The sequence below is a fragment of the Taurulus bubalis genome (genome assembly GCF_910589615.1).
Source record: "Taurulus bubalis genome assembly, chromosome: 4".
Taxonomy (NCBI): domain Eukaryota; kingdom Metazoa; phylum Chordata; class Actinopteri; order Perciformes; family Cottidae; genus Taurulus; species Taurulus bubalis.
In genome coordinates, this window is record NC_136592.1 from 8,910,316 (window position 1) to 8,927,199 (window position 16,884).

Below are 16,884 nucleotides of genomic sequence, written 5' to 3' on the forward strand. Positions count from 1 at the left end.
TCTAAACCATTTAAAGAACTCACTTTGAGGCATGCAGGTTTTGTCCTCTGCCACTGCAAACAAACAAGTAGACGCACGGAGGAAAAAAGCATGCTCTTAGCATAACCTAAATAATGTTGAATACATTATGTTTTTGGCCCAATCTTGAGTAACCACTTATTATAATAAAAAAGGTGCAAATACTATTAGCCTGACTTGTAAGTCAGTAGTCTGACTTGTAAGTCAGACTACTGACTTGTAAGTCAGACTAATAGTATTTGCACCTTTTTTTTTTTTTTTCTACTCGCATTATCCTCTTATTCAAAGAGGTAAATAGTCCCAGGTAGAAAAGTTGGCGCGTAGAGCTGCGGTAATTGCTTTTTGCCACGTTGATGCACAATAACTCCTCCGTAAACTGAGAATAGAAAATCTGAACATAAACAGTATAAAGTTGATATTATGGATGACTGTGGTAGCAGTTTATTCTGAAATATACCTCCTTTCTCTCTGCACACAATTTAATTACATTTTATTTGTGGCTTTCCCAAAACTGAGACTCGAGAATAGAATAGATCAGGAGAAGGTGCTGAAAAAAGAAGGGATTTTCAGCACCTTAGACAGCATTAATAATGCTTGTAATGAGGACCCGTGATGCACACTTGTTATTTTTCCATTGTTCAATGCAAATACTTGTATACTATATGTACTGTACTTAAATACACACTCAGTACTAGTGTTTTGATTCAGCTGGACTGGTTACTTATCAGATTACACATATACAGATTACTCTTCCTGTCAGTGAAATCCATCTATCTCTATAAAGTTTTGGATGTTCAATGTTTGTGATGAAACAGGATCGAGGAGGGTCGAATTTAATTGTCTGCTTTCCGACCGCAAGGTGGCGGTTGTTTGCCTAATGCGCTCGTGGGCAGTCTCCTTAAAAAGCCAAGAAGAAGGAGAAGAAGGACGAAGATGGAGAACTATGACAGTAAGCTAATTTGGTAAACAGACAGCTAGCTGGTAAGAATAAAGACGTAACGCCACCAGTTATAGCACAGGTTTGTTACGCTGAGCTGTTCATTGTGTTACGTAGTCACTGGAAAGTACAAAGCAATTGGAGCTAACGTTAAAAATGGACGTTTATGTGGCATTTGAGAAGTTGTCGCCTGGAAGTTGCGAAGCTAATGGTTGTTGCTGAAGTGCTGTGTTAGCTGACAGCTAACGTTTGTTGACACTTTCTGTACGCTACCATATGTTTCTCCTACCGTATGTTTCTCTACAATGGACCAAAAGGTTATCGCGCTGTTTGCTTCCGCTAATGAATGTCTCGGCTAATAAGTAGCATTGCATTGTTGTCTGTTTCTCTGGCTGTCTTTCTCAAATAACTTGTATTTGTCCGGTTTCTCCAGGCCCTTAAAAGCTTGGCGTTAAACAATGTACCAGTCAAGATGGGACAGGCCCTGTGCATATGCTCCCGAGGCTCGATCACCATTGAGAACAAAAAATATTACTTTGTCCAAAAACTAGACGAAGGGTAAGATAACATTAAGTTGCTGTTTTAACCTCTGCTTATCTCCACCGTTTAAACTTAAGTGTGATGCTATTTTATTTATTTTGTGTCTACAAACCATTTAAAAACACATCACTGTGCCTCATCTATCTTCATTACAATGCACATGGACACTGAGTTATCTTATGTGTATCCTTCCTTACTCACTGTCCCTGATACAATGAATACTAACTAGGATTCCAAGTCCACAAAAATGCACCATTTATTCCTCTCTGTGGCACATCTTTTATTAATGTAGTCCTCGGCTCTTTGGGAAATTATTTAGCCTTTTAAAACAAGTTAAACTCGAATCAAACCTCTCCATGTCCTCTTCTCAGGGGATTCAGTTATGTAGATCTGGTGGAGGGGGCAAAGGATGGGCGCTTCTACGCCTTGAAGAGGATCCTGTGCCATGACCGTGAAGGCCATCAAGAGGCTCAGACAGAAGTGGAGATGCATCAGATTTGTAATCACCCCAACGTCTTGAGTCTGGTTGCGAACACCTTTGTTGATCGTGGAGGCAAGACTGAAGCCTGGTTACTTCTGCCTTATATCAGAGTAAGTTGGTGCAGCAGTAAGTTTGACCAAAACAACCCTGGTGGACATGATCTGATTCTGATGTGTTTGTGTGAACAGAAAGGCAGTCTGTGGTCTGTTCTGGAGAAGCTACGAGACAAGGGGAGCTCAATGCCTGAAAAACAGATTTTGCAAATCCTGCGCGGCATCTGCTCTGGACTCAAGGCCATTCATGAAAAAGGCTATGCACACAGGTAATCTGTCTCCACACAAACACGTCAAACCAAACATTTTTCAGCGTAAATACTCTTATGCTGGCTTGGAGTGCCACACTAGAGTCTGTTTGGAGTCCTTTTTTACTAAATGTACATCTTTTAACGTTCAACTTTTGTTTGTTACTTCTGTATATTAACACCGTTGAATGCTATGCATCTGCTATAATTTGACAGAGACTTGAAGCCCACAAATGTGCTTTTGGATGAGGATGACAGGCCGCTTCTGATGGACCTGGGCTCTATGAACCGTGCCAGGATTGAGGTAAGAGCACCAAGTCTATGAAGAGTTTGTTAGATTTCACCGATCACTTTAGAAGCATAGATACTATTCGTCCCAAATGAATTACATGTTAGCCTGAGATCCCTGTGTTCTTGCTGTGTAAGAACAGAGTGCACCACTTGCATTATTTAATCTGTGATATTACAAAGTTATGTTGGACATTAATGCTTCTACTGTGGTAAGAAATGTATATTCCTGAATCTTTTATTTACAAGAAAGTAGTCTTAAATTTAAGACCAAGAGATGAAATCAAGCTAAGACAAATATCAATAGTTGTTAATGTTTATGCACTGAACATTTAGTGGTAACTTATCCTTTTGCAGATAATGTCAATACTCACTAATCTTGACATTATTTCAGAGGGAAGGTCCTGATTATTTCCTCTAGATGGCGATGTTTAATGCTAATAAACCACATGATAAAAATATGATGCTCACTTGAGTGCATTTAGCTGCATGATTGTTACACGGGCAAGTTCATTTTATCATAATTGAGCTGTTGGGCCAAACGACACGGATTGTCCCCCTTGAAACACTCTTAGACATTTTTTGTTTTTGATTTTTTTCCTCTACACAACGGACATAATTGCAACAGAAAGAGTTACTTTACATGTATTAAGCTGGCACTTGTATCCAAAGCGACTTACAACGAGAGCATTACACCATGTTGGCACAACCCCAAAAATGATTGCCAGATAATTATGTATTTACATAACATTTCAAGAGTACGAGGCAACCGACCTGCTTTTTATTTTCATCTTCTATACATCCTCTCCATGTTCCTTACCCTGTGATGAATTTAACGAAACTGAGTTAATTTCAGGTTAGAGGAACCAGAGAAGCCATGACCATTCAGGACTGGGCAGCCCAGCGGTGCACCATTTCCTACAGGGCTCCTGAACTCTTTAATGTAGAGAGTCACTGCATTATAGACGAGCGCACTGATATCTGGGTAAATACTATTTGTCATTCCCTGCGTATGTTGTGCTTGTTGTGTTCTGAAGGGACTGTTTCTGAAGCTAAGTGCTCATGCTACTGTGGGTCATTTGCTGACTACTTCTTTCTCTCGTCTTTTGATGTCTTCTCACACTCCTCCAGTCACTCGGCTGTGTACTTTACTGCATGATGATGTTGGAGGGGCCGTATGACATGGTATTTCAGAAAGGGGACAGCGTTGCCCTGGCGGTCCAGAATCCAGTGACCATCCCACAGTCTTGCAGGTCAGTTCAAACATCTCCTTTCAGTGTGACTTGAAGAAAGATTCGTATGCCTCCGCGCTGAGTTGGTGGTCAGGAATGCCTTGAGGGAATTTCTTCAAATTTAGCACAAACACCCAATTGGATTCAAGGCTGAACTGATTAGTGACCTCACAATTTTTTGTTTTGCCCGTAACTCAACAATTCATATGCTTATTAGGAAAATGTCACACACATCTAATAGGATTCAATTATGAAATATTGTCTTTTTGGACAGACACGAAAGTGAACTGCACTAAACTTGACTGGTTTGCAGAGGTGTACATGGCGATAATTCTCACTTCCTGTTCCTTTTTGTGCAAAAAGTTAAATAAAAATATTAGATAATGATCCTTTTATTGGCGGTAATCATGCACGCTTGTGTTTAAGATTGAATGTCACTTTCTAAAGGTTTTTATAACTAAATACAGATCAAACTTAAGTTCTAATTAGTTTTTTTTGTTTTTCTTGTGCCCAGCTACTCGCAGGGCCTGCAGATACTGCTGAGCTCCATAATGGTGTCAAATCCCCAGGAGAGACCAAACACTAACTGGGTTCTTGACCAGGTACTCGACCTGCAGAGTCGCAGCCCCAACACCCAAACCAACATGGTGTGATCTTGCACGGTGCTCCGGATGTGGGATCTTGGAAACCTTTGCACAGATAAATGAGCGTCTATTATTTTGAGCTTAATAATATTTCTTATATTTATTGACTTGTAAAAACCTTGGTGCAGACTTTCACTCAGTTTGGGGAGCTTAGCAAAATTGAATTTGAATGATCCAATCCAGCCTGCGTATCCCAGTGGACTCTTGTAGTCCTTGTAGACTTGATCTGAGGAATATGAAAGGCCCTGCAATATAATACATAATGCTTCTATTAATTAAGTGGCTTCACCTTGTACCCACTTTCATGCCTGTTATCTTAGCTTAGCATAACTACTGGCAGGTGGGGGAAACTGCTGGCCTTCTTAAACTCTAGTTATTATTTTATGTCTTGTTTGTTTAATCTGCAAAAAACTAAAATGTAAAAACAACAATGGTGGTTCTGTGACTATATATTATGTTGGTTAGTGAGCTTTTGATGTGCTGGTATGCACAGAGCCAGGCTGTCTGTTTCCCTCTGTTTAGTATTTATGCTGAGTTAAACTAACGGTCTGATTCCTTTGAAAAAGAAACCGTTTTTGTCTTAAAACTGGAGTTTGCATTTTTAATAAGAAAAGGGATAACATAAGAGCTTTGCCAAACTTTCCGGGGTGTGAAAGCTACCCGAGTTCAATACATATCAGATTTAATTCCCTACCTAGAAGAATTACGGTCCGGTTCCTTTTTTCTTCTTTTAAAAAAAATAAAATAAATCTTGATTCCTCAGTTTTGAGCGTGTGTGACATATTGTGGTTACACATGTGTGCTGTAACCATGGATACAACTGCGCCTCCAGCTTTCCTCACACCTTCACTTGTACTGTTTCTCTCTACGGGTGTAGAGTTAAGAGGCAGAGTTCTCCTCACCTGCAATGCTGCATTGAAACACACAGAGGTGCTCCACCATCACAGTCCCTTGCTCCACATATCAGCATGGTGATGTCTGTAGTTGACATTGTGTGAATGGGCTCTTGGTCAAACACAGCAAAGAGTGTCTGCTTGCATAAACATGTTAAAAAAGAAAGGGATCAGTCACATAAACCATCAATATATTTTAATTAGTTTAAGGAATTACTTGTTTTTATTAATGATGTCAAAGTCATTGTCATATTACATCTGCCATTGCAGTTGAGCTTTCACTTTTCACTGTTTTGTCTTTTATAAACCGTTTTTTTCCCATTACGGTTCTGCTTGTTTTAAATTCTGGTTTTTCCTGTTGTGTGAATGTGGTGTCACACTTTTGTTCTCTCAGGGTTCACCCACATCTAAAGGGCCTGGCAGTCTGAAGCCGTCGACCTAAATGGTACCTGTGTATTGCATTATTGGATAAAATAATACTTTAATACATTTTAAGTTAAGATGAATGCTTTTGTGACTGTTATGCGGTAATATTGGTAAGGGGTAAAATAATCCTTTGTAATTAACTTCTAGTTAATTGTTGGAATGGTTATTGGTATACTGTTTAAATCTATTTTCTTTTTAATGCTAATTTTGGATATGTCGGATGACTCTGAATGTTTGTGTTGTTAATGGCGAGCTAATACTGATATCATGCAGCTTGTAAACGAAGGGTTTCTTTAAGTGTACCGATGAAGTTCACAGATTATAAGTAAGGGTGTGTTATTTGATTGTGGAAAAATGTTTCATCTCTTATTCATTGCACAGTAAAGGATAAATAAACAGGAAACATGTAGCACTCTGTATACACTTTTTCAATATCCTTGTGAAATAAAACCTCATCTCACAATAAGAAGTATTTGGTAGAATACATTTTGAATCAATACCTGTATTTCTTACTCGGCATGATGTGTACAATACGGCCAGAAGTATTTGAACAGCACTTGTAATTAGTTGGTTCAGCTGCTTTAACTCAAGCACACGGATAAGAAGTCTCCATCGACAAACATGTGCAGTGAAGCGGGTTGAGCTGAAGACCTCAGGTACTTTAACCCGACAGCGGGATGCTTTCCAATAAGTCGGGTCATTAATGTCCGGCCTTGCTCTCCGTGATGGTGGAAGTATTCTGATCCTTTACTTAGGTAAAGGCAGTAATACTGTCGGGGAAAAAATATCCATTGCAAGTAGCAGTTTAGTTAAACTAGGTTTAAAAAATATTAATAATTCTGAAAATTTAAAGTGTATTACTGCATTATTATATTATTATTATTATTATTATTATTATTGATGATGCACAGTGTTTATTGTAGTTGGCCGAGGTCATTTTAACTAGTTTACTTTATAACGGAGCATCATAATCTATAATCTAATTGTGTGTTTAATAATTTGGGGCTGAGTAGAGTTATTAAGTTGCATGCAATGGAAATGGTAAATTACAAATACATATTATTTAGGGATAGTACTGGGGTAATTGAAACTAGTTTAATTCCATCACTTCTTGCTAGATTTTCTGTCAGATGTCAAGGGAAAAGCCAGAAGAGCTCACAGAATGGGACTGCCGAGTGCTGAGGTGCACAACATGTTAGTCTCTTATAGTCTTATCACGTCACTGTAATTTGTGATTGGTATTCTAACATTGACCCAACAATGAGGGCATGAAACTTTGATTTTTATTAAGAAATTAGAGAAGAGAGAGCAGAAAGCGCTGCTGGTGCCTTTTTGATACTGTGGTAAATTAATATTGGAAATTTCAAACATTCAGTCTTGATATGTATTGATACTCCAAAGTTCCAGACTTTCTCGGGGCTACCGTCCATGAAATGTGTTTCCATGTCTGAGCAGTGGCTCTCACGCCTAGCAGTGGAAACAGGTTGTTACGTTAAAGTGATGAACCACGCTTTACTATTTGTCTATCCGATGGATGAAATGTAGTTTGGCGGATGCCAGGAGAACCGTAACTCTGTATTCATAGTGCCAACTAAATACAGGCCTAATGCTTTGGGCTACGCCTCTTATTTCCAATTAAGGAAAATCGAAATTCTCCAGTATTTAAGACAAATTGTGCTTCCAACTTTGTGGCAACAGTTAAATATCCTTTCCTGTTTTAACATGGCAATGCCTCCATGCATCAAGTCAGGGCCATAAAGAAGTTGTATTTCACCGTTTGGTGTTGAAGAACATCACTCGCCTGCACAGAGGTCACACCTTAAAGGGGAACTTCCAATATGTTTGGGAATCCACAGAATGTTTTGTTTTTATACACACATGAGCATTATTCTATTGTAGTGTTCTGAACCCTGAAAATGTGCCCTTATACTACTCAGAACATTTATATAATTTCTATAACATCCTTCCCAGCTCATAGTCTATGGAGCAGTTCGAAACCTTTACACTTGATCACAACGCAAATTTGAGTTTCAAGTGAAGTTAAGAAGTGAAGGTAGTCGTCGTTATGTGGTTGTTGACTGCTGTTTTCAAGCCCCGAGTTCTGCGTTTTGGCCGTCGCCATCTTGGCTCTCTGCAACCAGTGAACGAACGTTGGACTGCGGAGGAGTGACGTATTGACCTGTCAATCCCAAGGTAGCCACGCCCTAAAGCATACCCTGTGTAGTGGCCATTTGTCCCGTAAATAAAAGAAAATAAACAAAGATTTAAAGAAAATTAATCTAAATCAAAAAGCCGATGATAAACGAATGCACTATCAATGTGGGAGTCCGAGTTTTCTGATATTTATTGCAACTTAATAAAACAAGCAAACAAAAGAACGACGAACCCCCCATGCTGCCCCTCCCGTGCCGAGCTGGTAAAAAGAATCACAGGCCCACCCAGGTGCATCCCGGTCCTGTCTCCTTTAAGTGAAACCCATGTGCCCATTACCTAATTAATAAACCAATAACCAGTCTAAAGACTAAGTAAACAGCTACAAATAATTAAACAAAAAACTATCAAAAGAAAGAACTATCCTAATACATAAAAAACTAGAAATTAGAATTAAACAATATTACTATAACCTATATTAAATAACTTATAATATTCAATAAATAGCTCCTACACTAAATGAACATCATGCTGTATTGAAGAAGACTTGGAACTCGAGGTTGAGACATAAACTCGTGTTTCCAATGTTTACTGAGGTGACGTGAGAAGTAGAGTCATTTTCTCATAGACTTCCATACAATCCTACTTCTTTTTGTAACCAGAGGAGTCGCCCCATGATGGCCATTAAAAATAATGCAGGTTTAAGACGCTTAAAATGGGCATAGTTTCCTCTTAACTCCAGCCAACATCATGAAGCTCTGTCTTTGAGCCAGGCCTCATCCCCCAAAATCTGTGCCTGACCTCACAACCTCTCTTGTGTCTGAATGAGAGCAAATCTCTGTAGCCAGGTTCCAAAATATTTTGCCAAATCGTTGCAAAAGAGTGGATGTTGTTACTGTATAATGGAATGAGACGTCCACATCAGTTTGGTCATGTAGAGTAGCAAAGAGCGTAGAAGAAGAGATTCAAGTTTTTCATTCCTTGAAAATACATTGAAATGTGTATTCTTATGTTTATATGTCAACACATGCACACGCTAATATGAGTGTTTTTCTGAATAACTTGGGTGTACTTGGAGAGCTTTTAACATACGCAGTTTTGCATTAAATGAAAAAATACTTTACCTTTTTAATTAAGCTGGCTCAGTATTAGATGAATCATACATCTCCCATGGCAGACGAGCACAATCTTCATCCGACAGCATTTTGAACCTTGGTGACCATCCCCTGCACCTCTCTGTGTGTGTGTGTGTGTGTGTGTGTGTGTGTGTGTGTGTGTGTGTGTGTGTGTGTGTGTGTGTGTGTGTGTGTGTACACACATCCTTGGAAACAAATATCAAACTGCTCACGTAGCGGGATTTACAACACTTGCGTCCACTCAGATCAGTGAGATGTCACACTTCACTGCTGTCCCAATTACTTTCAAAGGTAATTCCGACCTTACCAGACACACACCCCCACACACACACAAATGACCGGTCATAAAGTATACATAACATAGCACATATTTACAATGCATATGCCCTTTTATACACAAACACCCTAAGGATTCATTACACTTGAATTAATGATATCCCAGCTGATTTCTTCCTCAGGCCCACCTACAAATCCCAGACTCCCTTGGGACTGGGTCTAGGACGGAGCTGTGTTTATGGGTTTGACGTCTGCCCAAGCACACACACACACACACACACACACACACACACTGTCTTACACCTTTTATATTCGCTATCAGCTGCCTGTAAGGGGCTGAAATGATGTCATACAACACAAGCACAAGGTCATCCCAATGTTCGCCTGCATTTTAGCACCAATTTCATGTGCTTTTGCTTACCGTTCAGTAGGAGGGGGTTGTGGGGTGCACCGATTGTTTGGATCGTGTGTGCGTTTCCTTTCTCCAGTCCTCAAACACAAACACGCCTTAGCTCTCACACCATAAACCATCTGCAGGCTTTATTGATTTGGCAATGAATCAATTAGTTAATTATTTAATTAGCAAAGCATTATGGGTCATCGCAGAGCTGCGACCACACTGCAGTGTTCCCAGGTCTCTTTAAATCATTTTACACATATGTTTCGTGGCCCATGCATGGCATGAGCACGCGGTCTTATCTGTGCAAAATGAACGTAGAAAAGTTTCCTTAATACAGTGAATTCCGACATCGTTCCTGCGAGACCTTGTAAAGTCGCCCTGTAAAGTTTCTGTTGTTACTTCCCAGACAAGGGATCCTATTTCATTAAAGCTTTATGTGTGCAGACCCAGAACTTTTGCTGTCACTCAAGTCCAAATTAGCCTTGGCTGCTGCTGAAAGAGGGAGAAATATGGACGTTGCGTCTGCCCCGTTGAGTGGATGAGTTATGACTTGTGTTCGTGATCGAAGCGTTCTTTCCATCCAGGGGCTTTCTTTGAGCTCATTAATTCATGGGAGTGTTTGGGTTAAAATGCATAATGAGTTCATTAAGGTGGATTGGCGTAATCAGGAAAGGTATTGCCTTAATTACTGGCTCAGGGCCAGACCTATCTGTTCTCGGTGAGATCGGCAACCCACCCTGTCCACAGAGCTCACTAATTTAATTAAGTGTACAAAATGCTACACCCTAACGTCGCCCTTGGGGGCAATTATGGCACTAGAGATTGAAAGATCTCCACCGGGGGTGTTTTACTTACTGGCAGGAGATTGCCTGTGTCAGTTAGCTGATTGCATTGATTATATTGATTTGTAACAGCTTTTCGGGTAATTTCATCTGCAAAGGTGAGAGCAACACATTGGCCCGGGGACTTTTTTATTTATTCTTTCTTTATTTAGACCCTGGACTCTTTTGCCAAGTGATTAGATGAAATGGAGCTCCACAATAAGTCTTTTAAAGTGTGTGTTGGGGAGGGGGGATCGATAGTTTTTATTTGCCGTATAAGGTCAGTTGGATGTTATTCTTCTGAAGACTTAACAACTCTTTCACCTGCAGTGAAAGTGCTGCATGGTGGTGCTGAGGAAGCAAAAGTTGCCTTAAACAGGCCAGACATCAACAATCTACAATCTTCAGCTCAAAAGTCAGACAGAATGGACAGGTTCTAGTTTCCCTCAATCACACAAACCAGCGCATATATTTCTTCATCCAAAGCTGAATTTCACATTGCTTGATAGAGATATAAGTTTATTTATTTGAGCAATGTTTAAATAAAAATAAATGTCTTCAATAAATACACTATTCACAATCTGACCTCTATGTTATGTAGGGTCATAACAGAATACTCAAAATATATATTGTCGGATTGTTAAAATGATAAAGAAAAGAAAAATCTTAAAGAAGGATAAGAATCTATATTGTGTCATCCCACACCCAGATTAGAATGTAATATGGTAAAGAATAATGTATTAATTCACATACATGACAGACTTGTTTGAATCCTGCATCCAATTCTGTATTTCCCTCAGAAATATATAGCAGCTGACAGAGCTCAAAACACAGGCAATAAGCCAGAATTGTCTTTATTCAAACACAAAAGGAACGTGGCAGTGATAAGACGGGCAACATAGCGATCAGATACAACAGAAGCAAGCTAAGAAGAGTCAACGGGCCACAATTTAAAGTTTTAGTTGTGGCACAGATCATTAAACCACTTGTGTTTTAGTTATTTACTCCTTTTTATTATTGAACTTTTTTCAAAAATGCCTACATTTCGTCAAAGTTGTGAAGATGTTTCCCTGCAGTTGAGAGCTGAGGTCTGCGTATGTCTTCTATTCGGTCAACGAAGGAGAGAAATGGGGCCCAACAGATTAGTTATAATTACCGGTTTATGAGCTTTGCGAAGCATGACAAAGGCAAATGGAGGCTAATAGTTTGATGAGCAGTTCGTCAGCGCTGATTAAGAGGATGGGATGACAAGATAATCCAGAGGTGGTGCGGTCATTAACGGTGGCCAAAGAGCAAATTAGCTGATTAAACAACTTCCCGCCCAGGCAATGCCAAGACGGCAGAAGGGAGGGACTTCATGAGTGATGGATGAGGAGGCGTGGAGGAAGTGTTTATGTCGCTGGCCAGTGGAGTTGTCACTGAATGAGTGAAGTGTCTTCATCAATTTGGAACCATTACCATGTCAAAAGGAGAGGATGGTGCTTGAAGGAGGGGAACAGATTGGGGGAGGAGAGAAGCAGAAATCCCATCTGCATACTACAACCTTATTCATTAACACACACACACACACACACACACACACACACACACACACACCCAGCCCCTCCCTCCTGGCAGGCCAGTTTACCGTAAGGCCGTTTAATTTTCCTGAAATAGGGCTGTGACAGCTGTGTCATGCTGATGAGAAGGTGCTGAGGAGAGTGGCAGCCTGTCACACCTCATCTATCTCAGCACTGATGCTGCTGAACCTTCTCCTCTTCTTCCTCCACCTCCTCTTCCTCCTCTTCTGCCTTCACCTCCTCGTGTCTCTCCGTTCTTCCTTCTGAGATGTCAAATGTTTTCCTAAAATAAACACAGCGGTCTCAGTCTGTTAAACTGATGTAGGGGAGGGGCATTGATTGACGTTGGAAAAGGACAAAAGTAATAACGGGGAGCTGTTTTTTATTTCACCTGCATTGATTGTTATAGGTCTCTTTATCATCTGACCTGGCTCAATTATGCCAATTGGATAGCATAGTGACACTGTGAGGTTGTGGGGGACAGTTAAATAAAACACAGAAAGGGAGAGGGGGATTGAAGTGTATCTGTGTGTGTGTGTGTGTGTGTGTGTGTGTGTGTGTGTGTGTGAGAGAGAAAGGTGGAGTAAAGATGGTGTAGATGAGTGTAGAAATAGCTTGTTTGCGGAATATGCATCACTTAGGATGTATTACTCTGCAGTGAGAAGGACAACAATTTAAATGTTAGTGATGTCATTTCCACCTGTCAGTCATGTCACGGTGCGATAAATGTGGAGCCATTACATAAATGAGATGTTGACGTGACCCTTTATATGCATACATGCAGAGACACAAACACACACACACACACACACACACATTGGTATCTCTTTAGTTTTATGTAAATAGGATAGAATACAAATCTAGCAAATGACCTGAATCCATCATGTTTGCTGTTAGAAGAAACACTTTTGTCGAAAACACCTTTGTCGGTTGTAAATCCAGGTTTACGCCAACAGCAACAGATTTGAATTTAATCTGTCTGTTTGTTTGCTTTTTGCAAATTAATATAAACAGCAAGCAAAACATATCTTAATATATTCCTGCACTTCGGCAATTCAATTTGTGGCAAGTAATGATATCTTTTGGCATGTTTGGCTCCTAAAACCTTTATTTTTGGGGTTTTAATTTCTCTACATTTCCCAGAAGCCCTTTCGACAAACCCCAGAGACGCTCCTGTCTTAATTGTGTTGTGGGATCAGTAGACATTAGCAGATGCAAAATATACCAACGATATTAAACCTGGGGGCCTAAATGATAGTTTAATGGAGACCAAAAACTTTTAGGCTGTCCTAATGTATTTTTGCTATACACATAGTTGGTCATAGTCCTTCTGCCACTCGACCTGCGGCTGTTTGATCAGCAGCTAATAGAGATTAAACATAATACCTCCTGTCGACCATCCAAAAGGGTTTTTCTCTGCTAGATGTCCTGTACCTGCAAGAGCTAATGCAGCGCACCCGCTTTGATAACTATAGTAAGAGAGTGAGAGTTTTTTAGGGCAAGCAATGTCTGCTGAGCAGAATGTTGTTCATTGGCTTTTGCTCAGTTCAGTAGCACCCATCCTTGGCTGATCATCGACATTCACACACAGTCAAAATTTGTAGGAAGCAATCATATAAAAATCCTCAACTTTACGAGTCAGTTTTACTAATGCCAAACGGTCTCCTTATTCTCTAGGATTTAAATCTCTATCTATATTAAAACAATTGTATGCTTTTCCTGTAACAGACAGAAATTATTTTGAATTTCCTTACATCCCATCTACAGGGAGTACCAATTCCAATGCAGTAAATTTAGTACTGACAGCCATATTTGTAGAGTTCAATGTAAATTGGGAGCAGCCATTTATATACCAACATCCAATCCTCTACAGGTATCTTCCATGCAGATAGAATAAAGGAAGTTTTGCATGCCAGAACCATTGCAATGTGCTAGTAAACACACTATTACATATACTATCTGCCTTTTATATGGAGTAATCATTAGACATGTATCACTGTTGTGTGAGATAGGTAAACATTTGCGTGCTGATAAATGTTGTACTTTGTGTTAATACAATCGTAACGTTGCATCAAATATCACCAGGCTCAAAATGGGGCCAGAAAATAAACATCACTATTAATTAAAAAAAGAAGAAGAAATGTTAAACTGGATTTATTCCTCTAACTCGCACACATTTCTGCCCACACGCAAACACGGGTGCCTGTACGTGCATGCAAGCATGCAAGTTCATGTGTAACCTTCACAAACAGTGGATGGAGCCGCTGTGACTACGCCTCGGCCTGGGACTGTATTAATGATGCCAGCTGCTTTGATGCTGTCAGCCGGACAGATTACCTTGCTCTTAACCCGCTTTTGAACTCAGCATGCCACACAAAAGCCAGCTGTGCGCCTTCACACCAGTGCAAATACTTATTCACATTAATGCTACTTTATTCACCGTCATTACTTCACAAGTGAAGGAAGGACACATTTATTTTGAGTCAGCGTTTAGATCACGTCGCACTGAAAACAGGCTGGATTAGAAAAGGTCAACGGCTCAGTGAAGGCATACACAGTTGAAAGGGGGAAAAGCATCATCATCATAGGTCGATTAGCTCAACAGCCATGGGAAAGCAAATATAGCAACAAAAAACTTAAATTGTTCAATGTGAGGAGAGTTTTAAACGGAACACAAATGTTCCTGTTTTACTCACGATTGAAATGGATTCTTTTGCTCCTTTGTGGCCACACTTTCTATGAGCAGAAGAATTTGATGCACTTCATTTGTGTTTATTTCGGGTCTCGTGGCTTTAAAACCTCATTTTTAATGTGACAAGAACTGTCTTTCATTAAGCATAGTACTGTAAGTGACATGAAAGATTGAGGTGTAAACTCCCATTAGAATAGAAAACTGTTTCCTTGTGTCACTTTGCAGTTTACAGAGCTGAGGTGGAAGATGCAGGCAGTAGGTATGGGGGAGGCTGGGTTGGAAGGTCAGAGTCTCTCCTGCCGGAGGAGGGGAGGCGGTCTGTGTAGGTGTGTGTGGGTGGGTGGAGGGGGGATTTAATTAGAGCGAGTGCCTGCATCCCCCATGGTCTCCTGCTCCGTATTACTGCTTGCTGCCAAGGGTTAACTGGCCTGATAAATGGGATCAGTCACACTTGTACACACACGCACACTTGTACATGCGCACACACACACACACACACACACACACACACACACACACACACACACACACACACACACACACACACACCTGTGTTGTAAGAGAGGAATGACTAAGGCCTGTATGATACTAGCTAAATGGGCAAAGATACAAAATAGTACCAGTAGCTGTAAGTTTTTCAACTAGTGACATTCCCATCAGCCCAAACTGTGCTTTTAATTTAGCAAGTAAACTTTATTCATAAATCACTTTTAAAAAAACAGCAATATCAAAGTGCTTCACAGTTAATAATATCAATGCATAGTGGTACCAGTGGCGGGCCGTGGATTTTCTACCTGCGCATTCAGTGGATCAGCTGACGGCCCGCCACTGAGTGGTACACAGCATGAAAACAAATAGAACTGAAACAGGGAGGCTACCTGGTAATCAAATCAAATTGCAAACAGAAAATGGATCAAAATGCACGGCAATAAAAGTTGATCTGACGGGTAGGGTTATGCAACCGCATGATTTTGGAGCTAAAAGCTCTTTTGAGGCTGAACTGAATTGGTGAGATTATCTTGGTGCTTAGTATTGGGTTCATACATATTTGACGGTGTCCCGCCATGAGGACGTTGAATGTGAATCTTAAACTGAATCCCTAAAAAGACAGGGAGCCAATGAAATGGGCCAGAATGGGGGTAACACTCTTCGTTAAGTGTTTGTCAAAAGCCTGGCTGCCGCGTACAAACTGAAGGCAAGGAATTGAACCTCCGCCTTTCTAATACAATACTTTTCTTGGTGGAGATAATGTACTGTATTTATATTAGCACAGACCACAGTGATGTAAAACAAATAATCAAATAAAAGTCAAATTAATGTGTGGAAATATTTAAATGACTTCTGTGATGACCCCTCCCTCCCTTCCACTAGGTCTGGGTCCTGTTTGCGTTGTGTTTTGTCTTTCAGGCGGTTCATCACCTGATCTGGTGGCTGCTATAAAGACACAACACCCGAAGAGAGAGGGGTCGCTCCCATGCCTGGCTGGCTGCTCTCATGTGGTCGACACGGCAGCTTATTTGATTTGTTTAAGTTAGTTGTGTTATTCTTAAATAAATGTATATTTATCGCTTTTAACTCGTCTGGTCTCCCATTCATGTTGCAGCCCCTGAGCCGGATTGTGACACTTCACCTGAGAGTTCTGACAGTCTTCTATAGTATGTTTACTGTCTTTGCCACCGTGAATATCAGTGTGACCATAGGAGAAGATTGTCATGTATCCTTCAAACAATATGTGTCTTCCAGTTTGGTGACATTCACAAGGTAATTTTCTGTGAGGTGTAGCACAAAGTATGTTGGGTGCGTGTTTTTTCATCAATCTTCAGTCTAAATCAAAGCGTAGGCCGTGTCCATTAATAACCCAGTGCTGTTGGCCTGATGACAGAACACAATGCACCTAATGGAACAATTTATTTCCATAATGCTGCATTGTCAGGGCAAGAGCACAGCCTCAGGGAGAGGGGACCAAGGGAGGGAAGAGCCAGTGCAAGAAAAAGAAAATGAAGGATAATAAAAAGCACATTCGGTTAGTTTTTAAAACATAAGTGGGTACATGTACAGTCATTATTAATGGGAGAACTCGCAGACAGAA

At 40.3% G+C, this 16,884-nt stretch overlaps 1 protein-coding gene across 2 annotated transcripts; it reads left to right on the forward strand.

The window, feature by feature from the left end:
- Window positions 1-944: 944 nt before the first annotated feature.
- Window positions 945-6,220, forward strand: stk16 (serine/threonine kinase 16). 2 transcript variants are annotated; one of them, XM_079216890.1, is made up of 8 exons: window positions 945-1,037; window positions 1,389-1,513; window positions 1,867-2,086; window positions 2,165-2,298; window positions 2,494-2,581; window positions 3,422-3,550; window positions 3,697-3,818; window positions 4,312-6,220. In XM_079216890.1, exons 2-8 carry the CDS (start codon window positions 1,428-1,430, stop codon window positions 4,448-4,450), a joined length of 918 nt encoding a protein of 305 aa, XP_079073016.1. In that variant the 5' UTR covers window positions 945-1,037; window positions 1,389-1,427; the 3' UTR covers window positions 4,451-6,220. The 2 variants fall into 2 exon arrangements, with proteins under 2 accessions (XP_079073016.1, XP_079073017.1); XM_079216891.1 differs by having other exon boundaries at window positions 953-999.
- Window positions 6,221-16,884: the final 10,664 nt, after the last annotated feature.

Bases quoted from the DNA above. Each gene is read 5' to 3' on its own strand.
- stk16 (XM_079216890.1), top strand. From the start codon at position 1,428: ATGGGACAGGCCCTGTGCATATGCTCCCGAGGCTCGATCACCATTGAG. The intron at 1,514-1,866 runs GTAAGATAACAT...TCCTCTTCTCAG, and splicing joins GTCCAAAAACTAGACGAAGG to GGGATTCAGTTATGTAGATC. The intron at 2,087-2,164 runs GTAAGTTGGTGC...TTGTGTGAACAG, and splicing joins TACTTCTGCCTTATATCAGA to AAAGGCAGTCTGTGGTCTGT.